General features: G+C 33.2%; 3 protein-coding genes across 3 annotated transcripts in view; all 3 read left to right on the top strand.

Annotated features, from left to right (window-relative positions):
- The window catches only part of LOC104788939, a 6,283-nt gene extending 5,775 nt beyond the window's left edge, over nt 1-508 (top strand). Inside the window, exon 3 of the mRNA XM_010514699.1 lies at nt 415-508. Within this exon, the coding sequence (XP_010513001.1) occupies nt 415-508 (94 nt within the window). The remainder of the gene's footprint in view (nt 1-414) is intronic.
- Nucleotides 393-5,662, top strand: LOC104785769 (kinesin-like protein KIN-5B). The gene is made up of 21 exons (XM_010511037.2): nt 393-578; nt 677-1,022; nt 1,109-1,264; nt 1,351-1,925; nt 2,019-2,175; nt 2,261-2,330; nt 2,432-2,508; nt 2,579-2,632; nt 2,720-2,800; nt 2,887-2,998; nt 3,074-3,160; nt 3,232-3,407; nt 3,496-3,657; nt 3,760-3,867; nt 3,950-4,108; nt 4,196-4,279; nt 4,371-4,576; nt 4,667-4,768; nt 4,845-4,954; nt 5,030-5,181; nt 5,277-5,662. The coding sequence occupies exons 2-21, from the start codon at nt 720-722 to the stop codon at nt 5,469-5,471; spliced, it is 3,126 nt and encodes a 1,041-aa protein (XP_010509339.1). The 5' UTR covers nt 393-578; nt 677-719; the 3' UTR covers nt 5,472-5,662.
- LOC104785768 (zinc finger protein ZAT11) lies at nt 6,590-7,405 on the top strand. Its single transcript, XM_010511036.2, has one exon. It carries the CDS (start codon nt 6,754-6,756, stop codon nt 7,300-7,302), a length of 549 nt encoding a protein of 182 aa, XP_010509338.1. The 5' UTR covers nt 6,590-6,753; the 3' UTR covers nt 7,303-7,405.

Below are 13,164 nucleotides of genomic sequence, written 5' to 3'. Positions count from 1 at the left end.
TTTTTTTTTTTTTTTTTGTTAAAGGATTTTCTTGAATTATATATAAAGAGTTTACAAAGGAGCCCAGATGAGCACTCATCTAATAGAATTTTGTACCTATTTAATTCTATTGCATTCTCTTAAATTCCATCCTATCTTATTATAATCTAGATATAATAATGGCATCCCTATAATAATACAACTATTGTAAAAAAAAAAAAAATACAACTATTAGAATCGTTATTGATTTTTGTTTTGACACCACAAATATTAGAATTAAATTATGGAAAAACCCTTTTTATCAATCTCCCATTCTCCAATAATGTTGATTTCCAAATTCTTTCCAAAGCAAAAAGTATAAATAAAACTGAGACCAAAAAAAAAAAAACTTTAAAACGACTTTTGATATTTGCTACTTTTGAAATTCGAATTTAGAACCTCCTCCCCCACACTTCTTCTCTTTTCTCACTACGCTCCGATCCCCGAGGTCGTCGTCACACACACACTCCCAACGGTTACTTTACCCTAACTTTTTTTTCTTTCTTTCTTTCAAATTTCTCATTTCAATCTCGAAGATCCCTACGTCTATTTCGGATTCTGTAAGTTGAATTTTAATTTAGTATTCGAATCTCTGAGATTCCAAATCAAATTGATCATTGAACATCGCTTTTGATCTCATTCAATTTGAATTTTACAGAAGTTGATTTTGGAAATCGAAAGATCAATTCAGTTGAGGAAGGATGTCGTTTACGCCAGAGGCTACAAGGAAAAGTGGAGTAGGAGGAGTGATCCCATCACCGGCACCGTTTCTAACTCCTCGTCTTGAGAGAAGACGACCTGATTCTTTCTCTACCCGTCTCGACAGAGATAACAACAACAAAGAGGTTAACGTCCAGGTGATTCTTAGATGTAGACCATTGAGTGAAGATGAGCAGAGATCTAATGCTCCTAGAGTCATCTCTTGTAACGAGATTAGAAGAGAAGTCAATGTTCTTCACACTGTTGCTAATAAACAAGTCGACCGTCTTTTCAATTTCGACAAGGTTCGGATTCTTCATTTCTACTTTTGATAGTTTGGTATTGAAGATTGGTTCGTTTTGGTCTCTCTGATGGTGTTGAATGTTTATAGGTCTTTGGTCCTAAATCACAACAAAGGTCTATATATGATCAAGCTATTGCACCTATTGTTCATGAAGTCTTGGAAGGTTTTAGCTGTACTGTGTTTGCTTATGGGCAAACAGGAACTGGAAAGACTTACACTATGGAAGGTGGGATGAGGAAAAAGGTATGTATAGAGATAGGGTGGTTCCTCTCTTGTAAATTTGTTTTCTGGTTGTTTGTTTTATGATTCGTGTTTTTGTTTTTGTTAAGGGAGGGGATTTACCTGTGGAGGCAGGGGTGATTCCAAGAGCTATTCGTCATATTTTCGATACTCTAGAGGCACAAAACGCTGATTACAGTATGAAAGTAACATTCTTGGAGCTTTACAATGAGGAAGTTACTGACTTGTTAGCTCAAGATGAGTCGTCAAAATCTTCTGAGGATAAGCAGAAGAAGCCCATTTCTTTGATGGAGGATGGGAAAGGTTCTGTGGTTTTAAGGGGTCTTGAAGAAGAAGTTGTGTATAGTGCTAATGATATATATGCTCTTCTTGAACGAGGCTCATCTAAAAGGCGCACTGCTGATACTTTGTTGAATAAACGAAGCAGTCGGTCTCATTCAGTTTTTACTATCACTGTTCACATTAAGGAAGATTCTATGGGAGAAGAAGAGCTGATCAAATGTGGCAAGCTTAACCTTGTGGATCTAGCGGGATCTGAGAATATTTTAAGATCAGGATCTCGGGATGGTCGTGCGAGAGAAGCTGGTGAGATTAACAAGAGTTTGCTCACTCTAGGTCGTGTGATTAATGCCCTTGTGGAACGTTCTTCCCATATACCTTACAGGTAGGTACTTACCCTGTTCGACAACTATTTATGAGTCTTTTGTGATAATGTTTGTGTGTCTTGAAACATGGTTATGGATCTTCATCTTTGCAGGGATAGTAAGCTGACGAGGCTTTTACGGGACTCTCTAGGAGGAAAGACGAAAACTTGTATCATTGCTACAATCTCTCCATCTGCTCATTCCTTAGAAGAAACCTTAAGTACGTTGGACTACGCCTATCGTGCCAAGAACATCAAGAACAAACCCGAGGTTTTATTTACGCTACCATATCTCATCTTTATTTATCACTTTATCCCTTTTTTTTTTATGCTTCTAACCAAACGTGTCTCTGCAGGCAAACCAGAAAGTATCCAAGGCTGTGCTGCTTAAAGACCTCTACTTGGAAATTGAGAGAATGAAAGAAGGTTTTCACACATAATATTATGTCAACAGTCTCCAGTTTCTGTTTTCTATATTGTCAAGTGAGGTACTGGATTAGTGTATAATTGTTGTACAATCGATGCAGATGTAAGAGCGGCAAGGGATAAAAATGGTGTTTACATTGCACATGAAAGATATACACAAGAAGAAGCTGAAAAGAAGGTATGTTCAAATGACGACACTTCAAGTTTATATTTATTTTATCATCAGCTTAATGATTCTTTTGTTGCAGGCAAGAATGGAGAGAATAGAACAGTTGGAGAATGAATTGAATCTCAGCGAAAGTGTATGTTTGCTTTACCTTTTCTCTTCTAACTGTTAGAAACTAAACTAATCTTCTCCTGTTGGAACTTAAATGGCTTCTCTTATGCAGGAAGCTTCCAAGTTCTGTGACCTTTACGAGACTGAGAAAGAGAAGTTACTGGACGTAGAAAGTGACCTTAAGGACTGCAAGGTGAGAAAAACTCCAGTAATTGACTCTCTAGATTATGCATGCTTTGAATGAGAGTTTTCTTGACTTTTAAATTATTCATGATCCAGAGAGACCTGCATAATAGTAACAAAGAGTTGCTTGATCTCAAAGAGAATTATCTCCAAGTTATCTCAAAGTTAAAAGAAAGAGAAGTCATCATCTCAAGGATGAAAGCTTCAGGTATATTCTAGCTCATAATGAAATTTAAGTCCTTCATCTTTCTTGTGTTAGTTTTATTGAAATTTTCTTGGACAGAGACTTCTTTGATCGACCGCGCAAAGGGGTTGCGTTCTGACTTGCTACATGCATCAGACGATATAAGTTCGTTGTTCACGAGATTAGGTACTTCTTCTTTCCTATGTCTAGGGCTGAAAACAAGATCTGTCAAGTGCTGATTTTACTTGTTTCTGCAGACCAAAAGGATCAGCTGGAATCTGAAAACCAGAGCATGCTTCTGAAATTTGGTTCACAGCTTGATCAAAACCTTAAGGATCTGCATAGAACAGTTCTTGGATCAGTCTCTCAGCAACAGCAACAATTAAGAACTATGGAGGAACATACCCACGCATTTCTTGCACATAAAAACGATGTAAGAAAAGACCATACCATAATACCATGTCAGTTCACTTTTTGCTTAGGACCATTTGATAACACTAGTGATTGATTTACACACACAGGCAACACGCGATCTGGAATCAAGAATTGGGAAAACAGCAGACACATATACTTCAGGAATAGCAGCCTTGAAGGAACTATCTGAAATGCTACAAAAGAAGGCCTGCTCTGATTTGGAAAAGACGAACTCCTCTATAGTATCACAAATAGAGGCGGTTGAGAAAGTATGAACAAGATCTAGCTATGAAATATTATCACCTCTTGCTGTGAATTTCTATTTCTCAGCATTTGTTTTGGTAATAATTCAAGTGCCCTTCTGTTCTCAGTTTCTCACTACATCAGCAACAGAGGCTTCTGCAGTCGCTCAGGAAATACACAATACACTTAATGATCAGAAGAAGCTCTTAGCACTTGCCGCAAGACAACACGAGCAGGTGCTGTAAAAATTATTTGCTGGTATCTTGTTAGTTTAATTATTTTTTTCTGAAAATTTAACTGTGTTTTCAACTTATCCAGGGCTTGATCAGAAGCATGAGATCTGCACAAGAAATTTCCAGTTCGACTTCAACCATTTTCAGTAACATCTACAACCAAGCCCACAACGTGGTGGAAACCCTTAGAGCAAGCCAAGCAGAGAAATCAAGACAGCTTAGTGCTTTTGAAATGAAGTTTAAGGTGAGCTAAAAACTCTTAAAGACTTCAATTGGATATGTTCTGAGAGTTTCACACTCACAGACAACTCATCATCTTTACCAAAAACAGGAAGAGGCTGAAAGAGAGGAGAAGCAAGCCTTAAATGATATCAGTCTGATATTATCAAAGTTAACTTCAAAGAAAACTACAATGGTGAGTCTTTAACCATTAATAGCTCCACTAGGCTTTAATTTGTTCATTTGTTGAATCAAACCTTAAAGACTGATGCTCTACGTGTTTCTAGATCTCTGATGCATCAAGCAATATCCGGGAACACGACATACAGGAAGAGAAGAGATTGTATGAACAAATGTCTGGTATGCAGCAAGTCTCGGTTGGCGCAAAAGAGGAATTGTGTGACTATCTAAAGAAAGAGAAAATCCACTTCACAGAAAACACAATAGCTTCAGCTGAGTCTATCACAGTCATGGATAGTTACCTTGAAGATTGGTACAAATTCCATCTCCCCACTGCTTTCGGTTCAAACGTCTCACTTAGTTTACATTCTATCTTCTCACACAAACATTGTATTTACTGCAGCTTGGGAAGGGCCAATGATTCTAAAAAGTTGTGGGAGACCACTGAAACAGGCATAAAGAGCCTTAACACGAAGTATCAACAAGAACTTAATGTCACAATGGAGTAAGTTTTTTCCTTCTGTATCCATGCTTAATCTCTGTTTCAACATCATAACACTGAATTAAATCTCTACGTATAGGAACATGGCAAAAGAAAATGAGAGGGGGCAAGATGATTTAGCATCCACGTTTTCCTCAATGGATGTTAACTTTGTTACTAGGACTAATGAACTTCACGCAGCTGTTAATGGTAACCTTCCCTACTCGAAAACCGCTTTTGGCCTCTGGAAGAAAACCTTCTAATCCTTGGTTTTACTCTTTACAGACTCGTTGATACAAGACCGTGAAAACAAAGAAACAACGGATGCCATAGTTCAGACTTGCATGAACCAGGTCACATTATTGCAAGAGAGTCATGGACAAGCCGTATCAAACATCAGAAACAAAGCAGAACAGTCTCTCATAAAAGACTATCAGGTATTGAAGCAATCATAACAACATAAACTTGGAAAACACTAAAAGCTCTATATGTGTATATATATTAACAGCAAAGCTTTTGATACAATGACCAGGTTGATCAGCACAAGAACGAAACACCAAAGAAACAGTCCATAACTGTGCCAAGCCTGGCTTCAATTGAGGAGATGAGGACTTTGTTTTCGCAGATTACTCTCAGCGAAGATCACACAAGTTTGGAGAAAAGATCAACAAAACAGGGACAGGACGAAGCTAACAACAGAACTCCATTCTTGGAAGTAAACATATGAGTGAAAAAAAGATTAAGCTTCGAGCTCTGGCAGTTAAGTTCATTAACTAGATGAGTTTAGAAGAACGAGAGTGTGTAAAGGTTGTTATTGTAGTACGCAAACTTATCTTTTACATAAAACCCGGTATGCATATTAATTGCTGAAATCTCAGATTTTGGAATGACGTCACCGGTTATGGTTGATTTGGCTAATTTTCTCATTTGAGTCAACCAAATATGAAAATGAAAAGTAAAGAGAGAACAAAAAGAAACCAAGACTTCGCATTGCTTCTACAAGAAAAAACATAATAAAGTCAAGAAAATAAGCACATATTTCTAATTTATCACTTTTTAAAATACAATTGCTGTCATCAAGAATCCGTCACTGATGACGATCTCAATTCAATCTGACTGCCTTTGAGCTCTTAACCATCTAGGTGGAGAATATTTTATATACATTGTATTAAAAAAGGATTTAGGTTGGTCTCTAGTGCATTTGTTTGACCAAATTGAATTTTTCTCAACGAACATGGCGATGATTTGTATTAGAACTTGGATCTGAAGATTAGTTTTGTAATATTTTTGCTTTGCACAAGTTTGAAGGTTTAGTAGTGTTTTCTTGACTATACATTAAAATATGAAAAAACAGTTTACCAAAAAAACAAATTTATATCACTTATTTTTCCAATCATTGATTTAAGAAAATATGATTAGGATACAGTTTAAACTAAATATATATGGATGGGTTAGGTGTTTGATATTAATCATTTAAGTAATGACTGTGTGGCAAGCAAGTCCATGAGAAACCAAGTTGCTAGATTTATTCTGTGTTGTGTGTACATTTGTTGACTCTACTACTTTTTGTCATATTCACACCTCAGAAGTTTCTAAGAAGTGAGAACAATGTGATGATGCATTACTCGAAAAGACGATATTACCCTTGTTATTCAACCCTCGTGGTATTCATTGTGCCGGCGGTCGAAGGGTGATAACTGAAAACGTCAAACAAAAGCCGCACTACTTACTTGTTTGTTGTTAGAATATTAGTTTAGACGACTTCTTGTGGTCAAACTACTAGAAAGTCCTACTTTTAGTTTTAGGTATTGACGTTATATTATAAATACATTACTTCTGAGTTCTCAACCTTCATTACAAAATTCTCTCAGTTCAGGTTTCTTTTTTCACAAGCAAAATCTCAAACGTCTACTTCTTTTGTTTGTTTTTTTTTGTAACACCTCTCAAATCGTAATTTACTTTGCTTTCTTAGTTCTCAAAATCTTACCAAACCAAGAAAAAAAATAAGTATGAAGAGAGAAAGATCTGATTTCGAAGAATCCATCAAGAATCTAGACATTGCAAAATGTCTGATGATATTAGCACAAACTTCCATGGTTAAACAGATCGGTTTGAACCAGAACCAACATACAGATAGCCATATGAGCAACCGATTCGAATGCAAAACGTGTAACAGGAGATTTTCTTCGTTTCAAGCCCTTGGTGGTCACCGGGCAAGCCATAAGAAGCCAAAGCTCACTACCGTTGAGCAGAAAGATGTGAAACATCTTAGCAACAATTATAGAGGAAATAATCATTTGCACGAGTGTTCGATATGCGGTCAAAGTTTTGGGACCGGACAGGCTTTAGGTGGTCACATGAGACGGCATAGGTCAAGCATGAAAGTCCAGCCATCGTTCATATGTCCCGTGGTTCCTACCATGCCTGTTTTGAAACGATGCAGTAGTAGCAAGAGGGTTTTGAGTTTGGATTTGAATCTGACTCCGTTAGAGAATGATCTTGAATATATTTTTGGGAAGACATTTCTCCCAAAAATAGATATGAAGTTTGTTCTTTAGATTTTTTCTTTTCTCATTCATTTGTATTGTAATTCCCATTCTTTTAATTCTTCAAACGTTAATGTCAAAAAAACTTCATGGTATATATGTTCGTTCTTGGTTATCATGTACTGTTAAAAAAAAATTAAACTAAATTATAAATTTCCATTCCTGGAAGGCTGGAACAAGTACAACGTATTCATTAACGGGCCAAAATTTGGGCCCATCTACGCCTGATTAGGAATTGTAAAACGTATTATTTCTTGGCTTAGGCGTATAGTACATAATACATATACGCTATGCAAAAAAATATAGATGATAAAATTTAAGACTTTATCATTTTACAGATTTGCTTATATTTATAGTAGTAATGAAAATATAGTACGCATAATTTAGGACTACTAATTTTATTTCCTGTAAAAGATAACACATTAGTCTTTCTTCCCAACCTATTAATTAAGCGGATGTTATATGTCTTAGACTATCCTCATTGGTATAGTCCTTAGATGATTCTTAGGAAATTTCTTAGGTATAGATATTAATTATTAATGAAAAAAAGCTAAGGATTGTAAGAAATATTTCTAATTTTAGAACCAAAAAAAACGTTTCTTAGTGGACAGGTGGCGCGATATAAATGGTGAAATGAGATTAATGGGGTAAACTTTTTTTGGCATTTCTCTTTCATTTTCGTGTGTTCTCTCTTCATGTTGTGTGTTATGTTTTTATTTTTTAATGTTTTGTGTTTTAATTTTAAATGTTGTATATTATTTTATGTCTTTATTATTAAAATATGTTTCTATGAAATATAAAATAATTTTGAATATTTTAAGTTATTAATTATTATTTTACTATATTTATTACTAAGAAACACCTTAATTTGGTGCTACCAATAATCAACAAATTTTTCCTTTTTTCTTAACAAAGTTTCTTCTTCCCTTTTTATTATTAAAAATTATCTTAAGAAACAACTAAGAAACACACTAATAAGGATAGTCTTAGTTTTCTTAATAATATAATATCTTATATTTATTTAATTTATAGTACGTTTAGAAAATTTGTATAAGCGTTCAAGAAAACATATTAACAAAAAATTTCAACAAAGTCAATCAAATCATTATAAAGGTAATAGTCTAGTAGATACACATAGACATAGACACATAAATTAATGAGAGAACCATTGTTTTGTCTCTAGTAATTCTAATTTGTGACTCCAGCGAGCCTGGTAATTGTATAGCAATTAATATTTTGTAATTTCAAATCAAGTTAAATGATAATGGTGTACAATTGTCCTTTGCACTTTAACTTATTATGGCTAAACGGGAAGTTAGTATTTAATCAAAAGAAAAAGGAAAACGACAAGTACTCTTGACACTATAGAGTACAAATTAGAACGGTTTAATAAATCTGGACTGAATACTGAAATAGTATCGAGTTCGTCATAAATTGACAGTTAAAAGAATTTGGTGGCTGCGTGAGATGATGATATGGGGTTGTAGTACAACAATTCTAATTAAGACGGTTTAAATTTAATTAAGCCATTGATTAACATAACGAAAGTTAAGAGTTCAAATATAAAGATGGTGTAGTTAGGGTTACATACTTGTCTCTTATGAGATACTAGGAGAGTTACCCGCACACCTGTGTGGGCAAGAGTTAAATAAAATAAAAATGTCAAAAAAAAAACTATTTCCAAATTAGTTTTGTGTTCTTTTTAATTATGTTCAAATTATAATTAATTTTATATTTTAAACTTTTAATCTGACATTTCTAAATGGACTTTCAATATATACTATCTTGTTTAAAAAATTTTTAAGCCCATTTGGAAAATGAGAAAAATCCATTGAGCGTGATCCATATTATGTGGTTAATTTAAATAATGTAGAAGTTGGGTCAGAATAATTTAATATTTCGTTTAAACCATCAAGAAAATTTGGAAAGCAACCCTTAAAAGGGTTTATAGTACTTGATCATACAAACCTTCAAAATAATTATAAAGTTAGCATATACAAAAGATTGTTAACAAATATGCCTTCAGCTTAAACTTCTCCAGTTTACCCTTCATGCTGCATTATGTGCTTAATGTAATAACGTCCAGCAAATTCCGAGCTAAAAAAATAGAAAACACATCCATAAGTTAGACCCTAACATGATACACCACTTGATATTTTTGAACATTACAAACTTACATAGCCTTGTGATTCTCAAGTCCTACAAACTCCGGTTTTAAATAGATTTTGGAGGAGGCCAATGTGTTTACAATACACGGTTCACCTAGGGATGTTTTAAGTGTTTAAAAGATTATTAGATGAGTATACAACCTACTCTTAAGAATTTATTCAATCTAGCAAGTTCTATTAATAGTACATACCTTCGTACTCTCCAACCCTCCAGAAACGCAGTACACAAAACACCGGTTCAGTTTGATATGTGAGATGGCATCCAGTTGACACCCATGAAGACATGAAAAGGTTAGCATAGTAATCCATTGCACGACACTATACAGTTTCATTCCTACAAATGAATATACTTGTTACACTCTCCAAAATAAAGTCAGACTTATAAATCTTAATATGAGTAAAGATGCAATAAATGTGACTTACCTGCCATTTAATAGTGTCAATACAACTTCATAGACACCATTTCCATGATTTCTTCTGTCATCAACAGCTACTATACATCCGCAAACATCTATTTTTGGAAAAAAGTCAAAAATATTTTTTACAATGTTTGTATCCAAAGCTTTTTGACATTCACATGAAACGCTTTTGGTAAAAGTTCAATTTGTACTTTTCTATTGAGGTACCAATACACAAAGTTCCAAAATTCTTTTAGAGTTTCTAGATAACTCAACACAAATCTAAAAACAATACATTCCAATATGTTATACTATGATAAAATAATTTGATTACAATTAAATTTGGAAAAACGTACCGAAAGATATGTGATGATTGATCCTTCCACGATATATATCATCCAAATCTTCGAATCGGAAGTAATTTTTGGAGTTGATTGATTCGAGCAGGAACATGGTAGACTCATCGGTAAACTTGATCTGAAAAGGATGATGAGTATTTCTCTCCCTGAGGGTTGGATTGATGATTTGGAAATTCCGAATTTGATACCTTTCGCCCTCGTAAATATACTTCCGGAGCTTTTTAGGTAAAGTTGGGACAAAGGCAACCTCAATCGTGTCACCCTTCAAAGTTTGTTAAAAATTGTGTAAGTAATCTAGTATATAAACACTACTAAATTAAAATTTATGTAAATCGATTTTCGATTAACTGCTCTAACCTTCGTATCCACGAGAAGAAGAACACGTTTTGTGAAGAACTCGGTGACATGCCAAGAATTCAGGACTTTAGCGTGAATACACCAATTTGTTCTTCCTCGATGAAGATCAGAAATGTAATCGATTCTCATGATCTTACCAAATTAGGGTTTCTTACTCTTCCTTCACTGTTTTCGAAGACGAAATGGGAATTCGGATTTGTAAGAATGTAAACAGTCACGATTAAACGTAGCGTTGCGTCTTAATCGTTTGAGTGTCTTTTTTTTTCTTTTTTTAATATTTTAAATTTTAATAGGTATAATTATGATTATAATTACAGATTAGTAGTATTTACAATGGTCTAAGCGTTTTAATAATTCCAAAATACATTTTATGATACAACAAAAATATTCAACTGCAAAAAAAAATTATGTACCTAATTTATCTTATCAATTTCGTCATTTTTCTAACAGTCATCATTGTAGTTTATAAATACACATTATGATACAGTTAACAATTAATTAATTTCATATAACATAATCGGATGAATTTTTTCAATATGAATTTATATATTTCAATTTCATTGAAATCTTATGATTTGTGATATGTTACATGCAACAAAAAAATAATGATGAGGATAATGACCAAAATGCAATGTTAAATCTATTTTTTTGATTTATTTTGAAAATGAATACATTTAAGATCTTTAATTTTTTATAGTAGCTAACATGCTAAGACATTGTTAATATAATAAGAAACTACGACTATTATGTAATTATAATTAAATAATTATATTACATAATATTTATTTACCGCATATATTAACTGATATCTTTCGTCAATATTCGTATACCATCTTGGGAAATTTTATCTTGATGTAATGATTTTGGTAAGGAAAACAAAAAATATAAACTATGGGTATCGAACTTACTATTTTTAAAATGTTATGTTTTTGGTATTAGAATTTTAGTCAATTATTTTTAATTTTATTTTTAAATAGCATGCATCTGTCATTCATGAAAGATACTTTGTCAAAAGTATCTTTAAAATTTGATATTATGCATAAATTGTTTAAAATATATATTTGAACATAAATTTAATTTCCGAAAAGAGTTTTTGGCATAAAACACGAAAATATAGGTTCAAGATTAAAACAACAAACAGCTGAAGTTTCTCGAATAATAACAAATTTTAACATTACATAGAATCATTAGAATCACTCTCATCTTCTTCCGAGCCGTTGTAATCTTCATCGTCTGATGTATCATGAAAACAAAGTCTGCAGAAAATAAAGGAACATAAGAGCTAAAACATCTTATAGTAATGACTCCAAATTAATATTCTGTCATAGTATATGGAAATTATGAACTTACAGTGCCGGATCTGTAGTGAACGCTCTTGCTTCATTTCCAAGAAGAAATTTAGAACATCTTATTTGAGACATTAGACAACGCCGACCTTTTATTAAAAAAAAATAAGTTCCAAATCTTAAATTTGATATATTGGCTTATCTAAAACAAATGCTTATATATTTCTTAATACCTTCAAAGACAGAGATTCTCCAAAATGTAAGCAGACATAATACTGGTTCACTTGCATAAGAAGGACTTGAAACATGTTCTTCCCATTTTTCACGAAATTCTGAACCTATATCACCCACGGCAATACATTCAATCTGTTCGTTACTTTGCAGTTAAAAATCAAAAATTGACAACTTCAGTCTTAATAATTATGTATTATTTTCATTGGCATAAATAAACCAAAATGAGGTAGTACTTCTTTTAAAATTTTAAAAACTATTTACTTACTTGATGTCAATTACAGTAAAGGGGAGAACAACTTTCAGACCATTGAATCCAACTTCATTTTCTAAAAAAACAATCTGACGATCTTGCCTTACTCTTACCACCGTTCCACAAAAATCTGAAATTGATCGAAAAGAAGAAAAAAATCAAAAAACTAAGAATCTAAGGAAATAATGATTTATTTAAACTGTAAGTTAAACAGTATATTTAAATTTAGTTACCAACACAACAATTTCTCTCATCTTCTACAGCATTTTCAACTGTGAGTGCATCTATTAGATGGAAAAAATTGTCTGAACATCTAGGAGGGATTGAAGTAATGCGAGTTTGGACAGTGATCAATATTTCGTTAGAATTGTTACAATTCCTGTAAATATTCTGATTTTCAATAACCCGGAACTTGTAAATAAGAAACCATCGTCCTTCTTGCAACACGTCTGTGTACTCAGCAAAGTAAAGCTGACTTCTGAGTTTAGCTTGAATTCATTTTCCCTAAAATTTAAGAAAAAAATAATTTCAGATTTAAAATTAAGGTGATGATGGATATAAATCGATTGTTACCTTTTCATCAACCAAGATCAAACAAATGTAGTTAGGCTGCATTATAACGATTTCGGGTATCCACCGCCTCAGAACTTTTATAGCAACACTTAACCTATCTGTTGATGGATTCAAATCCTCTATGTATGCAACCATCTTTTTGTTTGGAACTTGGTTAATTTTTAGAAAGAAGAAAGAGGATGAAAGGTGAGAGGTTAGAATAATTTATCTTGGATATATCTTCAAAAGAGGAATATGAAGAGTAATTGG

This window comes from Camelina sativa, chromosome 5 (assembly GCF_000633955.1).
Source record: "Camelina sativa cultivar DH55 chromosome 5, Cs, whole genome shotgun sequence".
In the NCBI taxonomy this organism is placed as follows: Eukaryota; Viridiplantae; Streptophyta; class Magnoliopsida; order Brassicales; family Brassicaceae; genus Camelina; species Camelina sativa.
The sequence above is the reverse complement of the archived record's forward strand: the minus strand, read 5'-3'. Positions and strand labels throughout refer to the sequence as shown.

Bases quoted from the DNA above. Each gene is read 5' to 3' on its own strand.
- LOC104785768 (XM_010511036.2), top strand. From the start codon at position 6,754: ATGAAGAGAGAAAGATCTGATTTCGAAGAATCCATCAAGAATCTAGAC.
- LOC104785769 (XM_010511037.2), top strand. From the start codon at position 720: ATGTCGTTTACGCCAGAGGCTACAAGGAAAAGTGGAGTAGGAGGAGTG. The intron at 2,633-2,719 runs GTATGTTTGCTT...TCTCTTATGCAG, and splicing joins AATTGAATCTCAGCGAAAGT to GAAGCTTCCAAGTTCTGTGA. The intron at 4,769-4,844 runs GTAAGTTTTTTC...CTCTACGTATAG, and splicing joins GAACTTAATGTCACAATGGA to GAACATGGCAAAAGAAAATG.